The 14383-nt window shown below is 38.5% G+C and overlaps 1 protein-coding gene across 4 annotated transcripts in view; it reads right to left on the bottom strand.

Annotated features, from left to right (window-relative positions):
- The window catches only part of LOC107808232 (valine--tRNA ligase, chloroplastic/mitochondrial 2), a 60364-nt gene that overhangs the window by 14937 nt on the left and 31044 nt on the right, over positions 1 to 14383 (bottom strand). For all 4 annotated transcript variants that reach the window (XR_012704538.1, XM_075242290.1, XM_075242291.1 and 1 more), the window contains exons 17-22: positions 8943 to 9054; positions 8154 to 8264; positions 7907 to 8044; positions 7056 to 7106; positions 6834 to 6946; positions 1884 to 2031 (exon numbers count right to left, since the gene is read on the bottom strand). Coding sequence is in view for 3 of the 4 variants with exons in the window: in XM_075242290.1 (XP_075098391.1) it covers positions 1884 to 2031; positions 6834 to 6946; positions 7056 to 7106; positions 7907 to 8044; positions 8154 to 8264; positions 8943 to 9054 (673 nt within the window). In the remaining variant the exon portion in view is untranslated. The remainder of the gene's footprint in view (positions 1 to 1883; positions 2032 to 6833; positions 6947 to 7055; positions 7107 to 7906; positions 8045 to 8153; positions 8265 to 8942; positions 9055 to 14383) is intronic.

Raw genomic sequence — 14383 nt, 5'->3', positions numbered from 1 at the left:
TATCATCAACATTGAAGCTGATATTAGATTTCTATTTCTTCCCAATGTCAACCGAATTTGGAAACAAACGGGTACCCAAATTCCATTTCTTTTCTATTTGAAAGTGGGTATCCTTTGTCTCCGCTTTGGCTATCTTTGGACAAAATCAGAAATTTATATCAGCTTCAACATTGACAATATTGCATTCGTTATTCTACAACCACTTCCAAATTATGCAGTCTATTTTATTTTATAGTTTTGTACTATAAATGACAGTGGACTCAGATCGACAACACAAGCAAATAGCCAAATCCTCCTAAAAGAAAAATCGATAAAATAAGTCATAGTTTGAATCTGCTACTGATTAAGATATTAATGCATTTCAGGAAATCAACGACAAGAAGCTATGGTGATACAGAATAGGTAATCAGACAGTCTAGGTGGAAGACCATGCTACTTAAACGTATATTTGCAGACCATTTCATCAATTGATAATGCAGATTTACCGGGGCTTGACCTTTCACAGACATGATTATAGTAAAGAACTACATAGAATTAACATGGAAAAAGAACCAGGATGCAAGACTATCAGAATGGTAATAAGTTGGCATGCTATGACGCCAGAAGACTCAAATCAGCTATGAGTGGACTAGGACCCAAAGTTATGGATCAGCATTAGAACTCATAAACTAATTAGTGTGACCTTGTGTGAAAAAAGTAAGTATTGACGAGCTTTAAGCCGCTCTTTTCTTTTTCTTTTGCCTTTTAGGGGAGTGAGGGTGGGATTGGGTGGGGGTGCATTCACCAGAGGCTGGCTGACATCTAGAAATAAAATTTAACAAGTGTTGGTAAAAGCTCGCCTAAGACATGCTTAAGCTTTGGAGCTTCGCATGCATCTCTTCACCTTGTAAATATACTTCACAAAGTGATACATTAATCATTAAGAAAATATGTGAATTGAATTGTTAGTGATTAGGAACAAGAAATTACAGGCTTAGTATAAGAAACTAACAACTAAATAGTCAAAAGTTCAATGTTCAAACTACATATCTTCATCTAAGTTAGAAATTTAAAATGGTCAACTTGATTGACATGATTCTTTTTGTATATTTCACTTAATTATAGTTTGACAATTCTTCTGTCCGAATAATTACTCCCTCCGTTTCGATTTCAATTTATGTGAACCTATTTCCTTTTTAGTTCGTGCCAAAAAGAATGACCCCTTTCCATATTTGGAAACAATTTACCTTTATGCAATGATTTATAGCCACACAAAATATATATGACTCATTTTACACCACAAGTTCAAAAATCTTTTTTTTCTTAAACTCCGAGCGCAGCCAAATAGGTTCACATAATTTGAAACGGAGGGAGTATAATTTATACTTGTAGTAATGTTTTCTTGCGTAACATTTTTAACTTGGGACTTGGGTATTCTTCATTAGCGTTTTTTCTTTGCAAAAGCCAATGCTTTAATTCTGCTATGCGCGTGAAGCAACTTTAGCCTTGTTTAAGCTTTTCGCCTTTGACTACTCTATATGTAAATAGCTCCATTGCCTTTAAAGTTACCTCAAACAAACACCTATCTGTGAGTGAAAAACCCCGAAAAAGAAAAACTATCCCATTGTAAAACAACTAAAATTTAGATTATCCATACATCTCACATATTTGCATGTAAGTTTTAGTTACCGAGAGATAAACAATATGGATATTTTGTTATTCAACTATAATATTAAGACTTTCGGAGTGAGAAACTCTTTTTCCGTAGATTGCGGGTTCTCGTAAATATCCCATTGCATAATCCTCACTCATCTTGTATCATCGTATTTGGCATGAAGTATACATATATAAAACAATAAAAGGCACTGACCAAAGCACAAAAGAAAAAGGATATATCACATCACCTGCCAGAGCTCTTCAGTTACGAAAGGCATAAATGGATGTAGCAATTTAAGGATGCTCCCAAAAATATATATCAGAGCTGCTTGTGATACAGATGCAACAGAATGATCTCCGGAGTGATACAGGCGAGCTTTACTAACTTCAATGTACCTTATAAAGTAGACAGAGATTTAGTGACAGAAGATGAGATAGATAAATTATAAGTCATTTGGTAGGGTGTATAAAAATAGTGCGGAATAAGGTGTATTAGTAATGCATGGATTAGTAATGCAAGCATTAGTTATGCAGATATTATTTCTTATCTACTGTTTGGTGTGGTGTATTAAAATTATAATGCATTGCATAATTTTTAAGAAAAATAGTTGTTTACAAAAATGCTCTCCATATTCTCAAGCTTTAAGGGACTTTAAGGATAATTTTGTCTTTAACCAACCTAATGCATGCATTAGTAGCCTTGGTATTACTAATGTCATGGTTTTCTATGCATTACTTATACATAAGATAATACCAAGTATGATGTATAACTAATACAAATATTACAGGTTGAAAACATGTACCAAACAAGGTATTAGTAACGCATAGAGCTAATGCTTGCATTATTTTTTCTAATACCTCCTACCAAACCACCCCTAAAGCTATACTATCTTTGGCTAAGGTTTGGATGAAGATAGGATGGATTAAAGGAAAAGAATAAAAGAAAACAGGTAAGTTCTTTTTCTTTTCTTTGGGTCAGAAGTGAAGAGAAACAGGAAAGTGGAGGAACATTACACTTCTACATCAGCTTTTTCAACCCCTCTATATAACAGGAAGGGAAAGAGGAACTGAACATTACTAAACTTCCAACTCCAGTTACTATAAGTTATCCAATGAAAAGGTCAATAGTTCGCCTTGGGGAATAAACAAGCACGCCCACCTCCCCCTTCCCATTTGTCTCCCTCTTATACCGAACATAATGTAGATAAGTTGCTCGGACTCGAGTGCGGGTGTCCGATAAGGGTGCGGATCTAGAGGTCAGATCCTTCATGATCTAAATTTAAAGATTCGGGGGTACGGATCCAGGTACGGATACGGGTGCGGGAATTCGGCTAAAAATAATTCAATTATTTAAAAATAGAGTTATAAAAATATGTCTAAATTATGAGACATTATGTGAAAAACTTATAAAGTATTCCGAGAAGGAGAAAATATTGAACAAGAGTAGAATTTTAGAAGGAGATAAAAGGAAAAGGACCGACATAGACATTTATATATACAAGGTATTCCATTTTCTTCCATATCACCCTAACTTTTGATTTGTTTTCAAAAATCATTGTATCTGTCCCAAATTTCTCCGTTGATTTTGGTCAAAGTACCCAAAATCGGTTGACCAGATCCGACACGGATCCCACACCCATACCCATACCCATACCCATACCCATACCCATACCCACACCCACGTCGTGTCGACACGGGTGCGGCACTGAAAGTGAAGAGTCCGAGCAACTGATTACCTATCACTTAAACCCTCCAATAGGTTCCACGTCACGCTTGCCATTGATACAACTAAAATTGTCCAGAACCAGATTTTATGTTTTAGAAAAATACACTCGTTAGAATAGCTTTGTGAATATATACGTAATTAGTCTGAGTCCCGTATGTAATAGCAGTAGGTTATATATTATGTGTACTTATAAATAGGGTTCATTGTATTACAATTAACATCAATAATAATATTTTCTCCTGTGCTCTCACATGGTATCAAAGCATTAGTGAGAAAAGATCGTTGTGCGTCATTCCAGCGTTAACCGGGAAGAAAGAACTGAGTCATCGTGCATTTTTTCCGGTGATCTAAGGCTTGTCTACGTGAAAGTCACTTTCTGTCGGTGTTGTGCAAAAATCAACACCACCACGAGGTAGATCACCCTCCGGCGACCAACCCCTAAAAATATCTCCGGCAGAAAAGTTGCCACGCGCCTCCACGCGCCAGCAACAGAAACTTTTCCGGCGAGGGTTCCGACCCACACGCCGGCGCGTGGGCCACTTTCTGGCCATTTTTTCGCGAAACTTCTCCAGGACAGTCTGCTCTCTTCACAATTCCGAGCCTACCCATCTAATTCAAATCAAATTCCGACCACTTTTATATTTTTCTGGTGTGAACATTATAATGGCATTCGTATCAAAAGCCTTTGACTCACAATCCGTTGGATCCAATGCAATCCTGATGGTTTCTTTACCGGATTATAGTGAGTTCCTTTCGTATAAAGCATGTAAACAGACATCTTCAGGGATAGCTTCCGTTGTTCAAACAGATAGTAGCGTGACTTGTATCTCCCAATCTTCAACCTCTGAGTCTTGGGTCAGTGATTCAGGTGCATCTGATCATATTTCTGGTAACAAATCACTTTTCATTACTATTTCATGTTCTCAATCTCTCCCAACAGTCACAATGGCCAATGGGTCTCAAACCAGGGCAACTGGAATAGGTCAAGCAAGTCCACTTCCTTCCTTACCTTTAGATTCAGTTCTTTATGTTCCCGGTAGTCCCTTTAATCTCATAGTCGTTAGTCGCTTAGCAAATCACTTATATGCTCTGTTTTATTTCTTGATGACCTTGTTTTTATATAGGAACGCAGTACAGGGCAGATTATTCAGGACAGCTTGCTCGCAAAGGAATTCCGAATCTATCCATCCTGGTTACAACAAATTCCGACAACTTTGGAATTTTCCGGTGAGCTACAGTGTTTCCGGCGTGAACAGTGTTTCCGGCACAGAATAGTGTTCTGTTTTCCTGCTGTAAATAGTGTTTTTCAAGCTATTTCTTCAGTTTTCTCACAGGAGTTACTTATTTTCACTATTTCAAGTTAACCTTACTACTACAAATTGTAGCGACATGGGAACCGATGCTTTGAATAGTCGGATGGTTTCTTTAGCAGAGTATATTGAGTTCCTTCAGTATAAAGCATGTAAGCAGACATCTTCTGAGATAGCTTCTGTTGTTCAAACAAGTAATAGCGTGACTTGTTTCTCCCAATCTTCATCCTCTGAGTCTTGGGTCATTGATTCAGGTGCATCAGATCATATTTCTGGTAACAAATCTCTTTTCACTACTATTTCGTATTCTCAATCTCTTCCAAAAGTCACAATGGCCAATGGGTCTCAAACCATAGCAACTGCAATAGGTCAAGCAAGCCCACTTCCTTCCATACCTTTAGATTCAGTCCTTTATGTTCCCAATAGTCCTTTTAATCTCATAGCTGTTTGTCGCTTAGCCAAATCACTTAAATGCGTTGTTTTATTTCTTGATGACCATGTTTTTATACAGGAACGCAATACGGGGCGGATCATTGGTATCGGGCGTGAATCAAACGGACTTTATTACCTTATCCTTGCTAAATCACATGGACTCACATCTTGTCTTCCTTCTACAACTTGTCCTGTAACTGATTCACCAGATTTATTACATAAACGGTTGGGACATCCCAGTTTGTCAAAACTTCAGAAAATGGTATCTGTTTTATCTCACTTGTCAGCTCTAGAGTGTGAGTCATGTTAGCTCGGTAAGCATACCCGCTCCAATTTCCCTTGGCGTCTTGATAATCGAGCAGATTCACCTTTTAATTTAGTCCATTCAGATGTTTAGGGTCCTAGTCGGGTCAGTTCTACCTTGCGATTCCGCTACTTTGTCAGTTTCATTGATGATTATTCCATGTGCACTTGGATATTTTTGAATTCTTCGGTATATAAAATCAGCTCCAGGCAAAGGACTATTATTTAAGGATCGAGGCCATGAGCAAATCGTTGGATACTCAAATGCTGATTGGGCAGAATCACCTTCTGATAGACGTTCTACGTCTGGATATTGTATTTTAGTAGGAGGTAACTTGGTGTCTTGGAAGAGCAAGAAACAGAACGTCGTTGCTCGGTCTAGTGCAGAAGCAGAATATCGAGCAATGGTTATAGCAACATGTGAGCTAGTTTGGATCAAACAGTTGCTCAAAGAGTTGAAATTTGGTGAGATCAGCCAAATGAAACTTGTGTGTGATAATCAAGCTGCCCTTCATATTGCATCGAATCTGATGTTCCATGAGAGAACTAAACATATTGAGATTGACTGTGACCTCGTCAGAGAAAAGATACTCTGAGGAGATATTACAACAAAGTTTGTGAAGTCGAATGATCAGCTTGCAGATATTTTCACCAAATCCCTCACTGGTCCTCGTATTAGCTATATATGTAACAAGCTCGGTACATATGATTTGTATGCACCAACTTGAGGGGGAGTGTTAGAATAGCTTTGTGAATATATATGTAATTAGTCTGAGTCCTGTATGTAATAGGAGTAGATTATATATTATGTGCACTTATAAATAGGGTTCATTGTATTATAATTAACATCAATAATAATATTTTCTCCCGTGCTTTCTCTCACTTTATCATCACCAATTTCATGGTAGAATTTAGAAAACTAGTTTCATGATGAAGGAGAAGTAAACATTTTCATAACCTCTTTTCACAGTTAAGCTTATTCCTCTTATCACTGTATTTTAACTTTATTCTTAATACACCTAACATGTATCATTAAGTTTTTGTCGGGGAGGTGATGACCTCTGTTTTAGTCACAGTGGACTAGTTCTTCAAGCAGAATAAGGCAGGTCACCATGCAAGAGCGTAATAATGAATTACAAATAAAATTTTCACGCCTACCAACACCATCATTCTTTCTGCATATTACTCTTCAATAAAAATAGTCTCCACTTCAGATTGTAGATAATGTATAAGAATGAACTACAAATTAAATTCCCATCCACCAATAACATCATTCTTTCTGCATATTAATTCAATAGAAATAATTTCCATTCTAGATGGTCAAGACTTCACATTTTGGATAATGTCTTATTAAAATAGAAGAATTACAAGACTAACATGGAAACCAAAATGACGTAAAAGCACGTAAAACAATAGGAAGAACATACCAATCAGCAAAATCAGCCCAAAAGAAGTCATATATTTCTCTTCCAACATCTCCAAAGAAAAGTTTCTCATAACTTGCAGTGACTTCATCAACAAGTACATGAAGTTTTGATACCTGAAAGGAGTAGAAGTGGTAAAACAGGACAGCTATGCCATAGTGCGCTTAATGAGGATCAAGAACATCATATTTACCAACAGAAAAAGGATCAAAAGCATCATCTTACCACCCAGCATTCAGGTAGTGGGAGCTTCACCACAGACTCCACTTTATCAAACTGAGAAAAGAGTAGATAGCGCAATAGATAAGCATTTCGAATGTTATATTATTGGCACGTAATGCAGAATTCAAACACAAGTCAACTCTAGACCCTTGAAAACCTTGGGATTACTCCTAATTTTTATTATGTGACCATTGAAGTTCACCGGTAAATAACCATCTAAGATAATTGGAAGAAGTGATTTCACTGTACTTCAAAAGTTTCTCACTTTAGAATCTACATAGAAAAAGTTTCTCACTTTAGAATCTACATAGAAACCAAGGATCTTGATTTGAACACCAAATATTTGGGCTTCGGTGAGAACATAATTCTTTTGGAGCAACTATGTTCTAGGACGTGAATTTGCATGCCATGCAGAATTGAGAACTCTCGAAGAACTTGACTTCAATATTGAGAGACGTGCGTATATACCAAAATATTTAACAGCGAAAAATTTCTGAGTTGCCAGCCTATGCTGCAAAACAGAGTAAATTAAAAAATTGGACGTTCTTTATGTCAACAACTAGGATTAAGCTCTTTAGTATGTAAGCCCATGCTGGTCACCAAGCTCAATCTGATAGTTAATGTGAATCACCAAACACAATCTGACACTTTGACGATCTCTGATTTAGTGCATTTTTTCATTTCATTTACTGCAATACTTATCTCAGTTCTTCCAGGCATTTTGCTTTTTAATAAGTATTTCACCTCTTTCAAACATTCGTATTGCATTGTTGCCTTACTACTTCTGATCCACAGATCTTGAAGCAAACTGTCATACAACATATATTTGGGTTGAAACACCAAAATCGACAAACCTTATGGGCCAGTAAAGCTTCCCAAGCAAGAGTGTCATCTTGATGAGGCAAATTCCGCAATATGAACTTGCCAGCGTTCCACAATTTGTTGGTGAATGCCTTGTTAGAGGTCAACCTCTCCATGGACAAATTTAGATCCTATAACAAAGAGATAAGCTGGCTGATGAAAGCATCCAAAGTGGACACCATCGCAGAAAAAGGAATATGCATATCCATGATTTAGTGACAAAATGAGCTCATAACAAACCTGACCAGCAGTCCCTAAGGCAAGAGTGAAGCGCAAAGCATCTGTGCCATACTCTGCAATGGTGTCGAGGGGATCTATGACATTCCCTAATGTTTTAGACATTTTTCTGCCCTGGAACAGGGCATTGACAAGTTTAAAGCTATAATATATGATAGAAAAGATGCATGGAAATGGAGATGTAAATCCATATCTTATCATAAGTAATGATGGTTTGAGATTAGTCCAGGAGGAAACTCAGATGCAGATACCGCAGGTTCAACCCATATTCAATTATTTCAGCAAATCTCAACTCATTATCACAAATATATACATGACGTTCAACAAAAACTGCTTACTTTGATCCCATCAATCCAAAGACCAATTAACGAGAAGTTCGGGGATATCTGTAAAATATTAACTTCAATGCAGGGCCTGAAACAACTTTTTTACAAGTTGGACACTTCCACCAGAGAACTAGGACGAATATAATTTTCTCTTTCCTCCGAAACAGCAGAAGCTCTTCTTTACAAGTAGTAAAACAATGTTACTAGACATACCTTCATGCTGAAACGGTAGCGAAGAGCAGGAAGCGAAATGTGAATTAACTAAACGCATCGGCTTAGGACAAATGCAAATTTGCAACATCCAGGCGCACATTTTGTACAAAATAAAAGGGAATTGTATTTACAGGACAAGTAACTTCACTGAACAATAAATCAACTAGCATGGTCAATAAATTATCCAGAAAAATTGGATCAAGAAGAGTAAGGACATACATTCAAAGCAAGTAACTTAAAAGCATGAACTCACTTGAGAGTCACGAATTAGTCCATGAAGATAAACATTTGAAAAGGGGACAGTCCCAGTAAACTCAATTCCCATCATCACCATTCGTGCCACCCAAAAGAACAGTATGTCGTGCCTGTTACCAAGTAACTATTCAGAGACTATGGCAGTATAGCATTATTATAATTTCGAAACATGGCAATAATTAACCATTGAAGAGAAAAAGAGCTGGAAGTAAAGACATGACAAGTGTTTCCAGAATACAAGACTTTCTTGAAACAAAGGAAAAGAAAAAATCAATAAATATATTCCTATATATATTAAATGTCAAGTGTTAGTATGTGAAAGTTCAAACATTAGAGTTACTATTAAGTTATCCCTCATTGGTTCAATATAACGTGTTGATGCTATCTCGCGCTTATAAATAGGTGTCTTGTATTCCATGTTTATCATGTAATCATTACATTTCTTTTCTTCTCTACTAGTATTTCTCACATAGAACAGAGTTTCTAGTTGGAGGACTAAGTAGCTTTGGAAGGAAAATTTTCTTTTCAAAATTTATTGTTGCATGTAATTGATAACTGTTCCAACAGCACCAAACTTGTTCCAAGAGTACTGTGCCTCTTTCCTGTAACTGTTCTGGCAGCACAGCACCTCTTTCAAGTGATCGCACCGGCAACACCATTCCTTTTTTCAGTCACCGCTCTCAGGAACCTGCTGCTATTTTGGCCAGTCCAAACCATTTTTGCAGTGTACTCTTCCAGGGATATTCAGATTTCAGGCAACCCAACATTCTTAAGATTCTTCCAGCAGCTGTTCGGCAAGCTATCCGTTAACAGTGCCACTTATTATTTTGTGTTTTTAGATGTGAGAAATAGCACGGGAAAGTATTATTGATATTCATTCATTTTCTAAAATACAATGTGCCCTATTTATATCTACATTCTACACAATACATACTACTCCCATTAGAATGTGGGACTAAGCATCATATATACATTAATTCTCTAACACTCCCCTTAAACTGGTGCATTAAGTCATATGTATCGAGCATGTTACAGATGTAACTAATACGAGGACCAGTGAGGGACTTGGTGAAAATATCTGCAAGCTGATCATTTGACTTTACAAACTTTGTAACAATATCTCATGAATCATCTTTCGTTTGTTTCGAGTTCGAGAACTATCGATCAATTCCACTTCTTTTTTTTCTCTTGAAACTTTTCCGAACGAGATGTATAGATCGTGTTCATGGATTAACGAAAATATGCAAAAGCTCTATTTGCCTCTGCCATCTGAGTCTCTTCCTTTTTGCGTAGCTCTATTTGCCTCTGCCATTCTATGAGTATCTTCCTTTTTGTGCATGGCATCGCCACTCCCTTTGGCAGAATCCACTAATTCGGAACTTAATCTGAAAGCCATATTTCGACCCGGACGTTTTTGGGATGCCGCTGATAACCAACGAATGGCAATGGCAAGTGCTTTTCTTTGTGTGGATCCTATTTCAATGGGAACTTGATGAATCGATCCACCTACACGTCTTGCTTTTACTATTATATCGGGAGTTACTCCACGTATTGCTTGACGTAAAACAGATAGTGGATTTGTTTCTGTCTTTTATTAAATATTTTTCACGGCTCGATAGATAATTTGATAAGCCAATGGCTTTTCCCGTGTTTGAGAATATGGTTAACCAACATGTTAACTAATTGATTACGATAAATTGGATCGAATTTTGCTGTCTTTTTTCCTGTAGTACCTCGACATGTCATGGGCGTGAAAGGGAATCAAGAATCAATTTTCTTTCTATAAGGGTTAAAATCACTTATTTTGGATTTTTTACCCCATATATTGTAGGGTGGATCTTGAAAGATATGAAAGATCTCCCTCCAAGCCGTACATACGACTTTCATCGAATACGGATTTTTGCAGAATTCTATATGTATCTATAAGATCGAGTATGGAATTTTGTTTACTCACCTTACGTATCTTTTCTCTGATGAAGTCATAGTCAATCTCAATGTGTTTAGTCCTCCATAGAACACCGGATTTGATGCAATATAAAGGGCAGCTTGATTATCACGCACAAGTTCCATCTAACAAATTTTTTCAAACTTCAATTCTTGGAGCAACTGTTTTGATCGAAACTAGCTCACACGTTGCCAGAACCATTGCTCGATATTCTGCTTCTGCACTAGATCAAGCAACCACATTTTGTTTCTTACTCTTCCAGGACACTAAATTACCTCCTATTACAACACAATATCTAGACGTAGAACGTCTATCAGAAGGTGATCCTGTCCAATCAGCATCTGTGTATCCAACTATCTGCTCATGACCTAGATCCTCGAACAATACTACTTCGCCTGGGCTGATTTCACAACGAAGAATTCGGACAATTGCATCCCGATGACTATCACAGGGAGAGTCCATACACTGACTTACAACACCACTCACATGAGGAAATATCAGATCTAGTCAATGTGAGATAATTCAACTTATCAACCAACCGCATATCTTATAGGATCGCTAAGAGGGAGCCTGTCCTGGCAGAAGTTTAGCATTCGTATCCATAGGAGTGTCAATGGGTCTACAACCTGTCATTCATGTCTTCTCAAGAATGTCTAAGGCATACTTCTTGTTGTGAGATAATAACACCTAAGCTAGACTAAGCGACCTCAATACCTAGAAAATACTTCTATTTGCCCAAATCATTTGCCTGGAAGCTGAAAGAGATGCTTCAAACTAGTGATACCATCCTGATCGTTACCGGTAATAACGACATCGTCAGCATAAACCACCAAATAAATACACAAATTTGATGCAGAATGCTCGTAAAACACAGAGTGATCAGCTTCAATAAGAGTCATGCCAAATTCCTAAACAATTGTGCTGAACTTACCAAACCAGGCTCGAGGAGACTGTTTTAGACGATAGAGTGACCGGCGCAACCGACAAACAAGGGCACTGGACTCTCCCTGAGCAACCAAACTAGGTAGTTGCTCCATATAAACTTCATCCTCAAATATCCAACTGATAGAGAGAGGCCAACGGCGAACAGCAGTCATGGATAGAAAAAGGTGGATAAATGTTATTTTAGCCATGGAAGAGAAAGTATCATTGTAATCAAGCCCAAATATCTGAGTAAAACCTTTTTCAACCAAGCGGCCTTTAAGGCGATCAATTTGACCATCTGGACCAAGTTTGACTGCATACACCCACTGACATCCAACAGTAGATTTACCTGGAAGTAGAGCAACAAGCTCCCAAGTATCACTAGCATGTAAAGCATATATTTCTTCAATCATAGCATGTCGCCATCTAGGGTTGGATAAAGCTTCACCTGTGGACTTAGAGATAGAAATAGAGGACATGAAACAAAGGCATAATGGGGTGATAATAAAAGATGATAACTCAAACCAATATAATGGGAATTAGGGTTAAGAGTGGAATAAATACTTTTTCAAAGTGCGATCGGTAGACTAGAAGGAGACAAGTACACAGTAGGTGAAAGATTCGATACAGGACGTGAATCATTTGGACCAAATGCTAGACGTTGACGACGATGATAAGTCAGGAGTGGTGAAGTCGTAGAAGGTTGAACTGGACCTGTAGGTGATGAAACTGAAGCTATAGGTGGTGGAGATGGAGTTGTAGTTGTAGGTGGTGGAGTTGTAGTTGTAGGTGGTGGAGTTGTAGTTGTAGCTGTATGTGGTGGAGCTGGAGCTGTAGGTGGAGCCGGAGCTATAGAGGAAGATGAAGGAGAGATAGTGCCTGAATCTCCAAAAGATGAAACCGGTAACACCTCAGAGATGTCTAAGTCATCATTTGGACTAGTGAAGTATGATTGGGTTCCAAAGAAGGAAACATCAACAGACATAAGGCACCGCCGGAGATCAAGTGAATAGCATCGATATCCCTTTTGCGTTCTCGAATATCCTAATAATACGCACTTACGAGCACGGGTAGCTAACTTATCTTTTCCTAAAGTAAGGTTATAAACAAAACACGTGCTCTCAAAGACACGGGGTGGAAGAGAGAACAAAGGTGAGTAGAGAGACAAGACAGAGAATGAAATTTGATTCTGGATAGCTAAGAATGGCATACGATTAATAAGATAACAAGATGTGAGGACTGCATCCCTCAAAAAAACGCAACGGAACATGAGATTGTATGAGTAGATTACGAGCAGTCTCAATGAGATGCTTATTCTTCCTTTCAGCTACCCCATTTTGTTGAGATGTGTATGGACAAGATATTTGATGAATGATCCCACGAGAATTCATAAACTGCTGAAATGGAGAAGACAAATACTCTAGAACATTATCACTACAAAATATGCAGATAGAAATCCCAAATTTATTTTGAATTTCAGCGTGGAAGATTTGAAAAATAGAAAACAACTGGAATACTCATCATGAAATTGACAAAGTAGCGGAATCCCAAGGTAGAATTGACCCGACTAGGACTACAAACATCTGAATGGATTAAAGTGAAAGGTGACTGCCCGATTATCAAGACGCCGAGGAAAATGGGAGCGATTATTCTTACCGAGCTAACATGACTCACACTCTAGAATGGACAAGTGACACAAACCAAGTACCATTTTCTGAAGTTTTGATAAACTTGGATGTCCCAACTGTTTATGTAATAAATCTGATGACTCAATGACAGGACAAGGTGTTAAAGGAGGACGAGATGTGAGTCTATGTGATTTAATAAGGATTAGGTAATAAAATCCATTTAGTGGCCTTGTATGTCAGTTGAGCCAATCCGTCACAACTAGCAATTTGGAGTTGTGATTTCGGCTAAGATTTGGTGAGAAAAGGTCCTTCTGATGGTCTGACGTAGAACGGTCTACACGGGCAACTTGGGCTTTTTAATTTTAAGCATATATAAGGGGGGTATAGGTGATGAAAGCTCCGACCTGCCTCCCCCATACTGCCACCGAGCCGTATAGAACGAGCTACCTTGGGGGCAACCTCAAGAGACTGCCTAGATGACTCAAAGGAGTGTCAAAGGTACCCATACGAGTTAGGGAAACTCTATGGGCGGCGCAACGCCTTCGGGCTAGCGTTGGGCATCAAAGTGGTGCTGGAGGCTCAATGTGTGGAACGGCCAGCCCCGCGGGCTGCCGAATGTTGGAACGAGACCACCGTGCCGATTGGATACTTGACGCACCTGTTATAGGGGCATCATGTGTCGACTTGTGAGCATGGCTTGGGTTTCACCATGCAAGCAAGGGTCCGTTGGCCTAAAGGTGCAGTTGTGGGGCGACACTGCACTATTCGGGATGGAAGCGTGTCGCGAGGGCAATGTATGGGCATGGCACGAAAGACGCGCATGACAATGGCCAAGGGCTAAAGGTTGCCTTACTCGGGCGAGGCACGAGCTAGTCGCGGATACACTAGGCGAGTGTCAAGCTTGAGGATGGGGCTGTGCACGCGGGAGCGATGCTCAGTCTT

The sequence above is a fragment of the Nicotiana tabacum genome, chromosome 21 (genome assembly GCF_000715075.1).
Source record: "Nicotiana tabacum cultivar K326 chromosome 21, ASM71507v2, whole genome shotgun sequence".
Taxonomy (NCBI): Eukaryota; Viridiplantae; Streptophyta; class Magnoliopsida; order Solanales; family Solanaceae; genus Nicotiana; species Nicotiana tabacum.
Note: the sequence above shows the minus strand (reverse complement) of the source record. Positions and strands in the feature narration are given on the sequence as shown.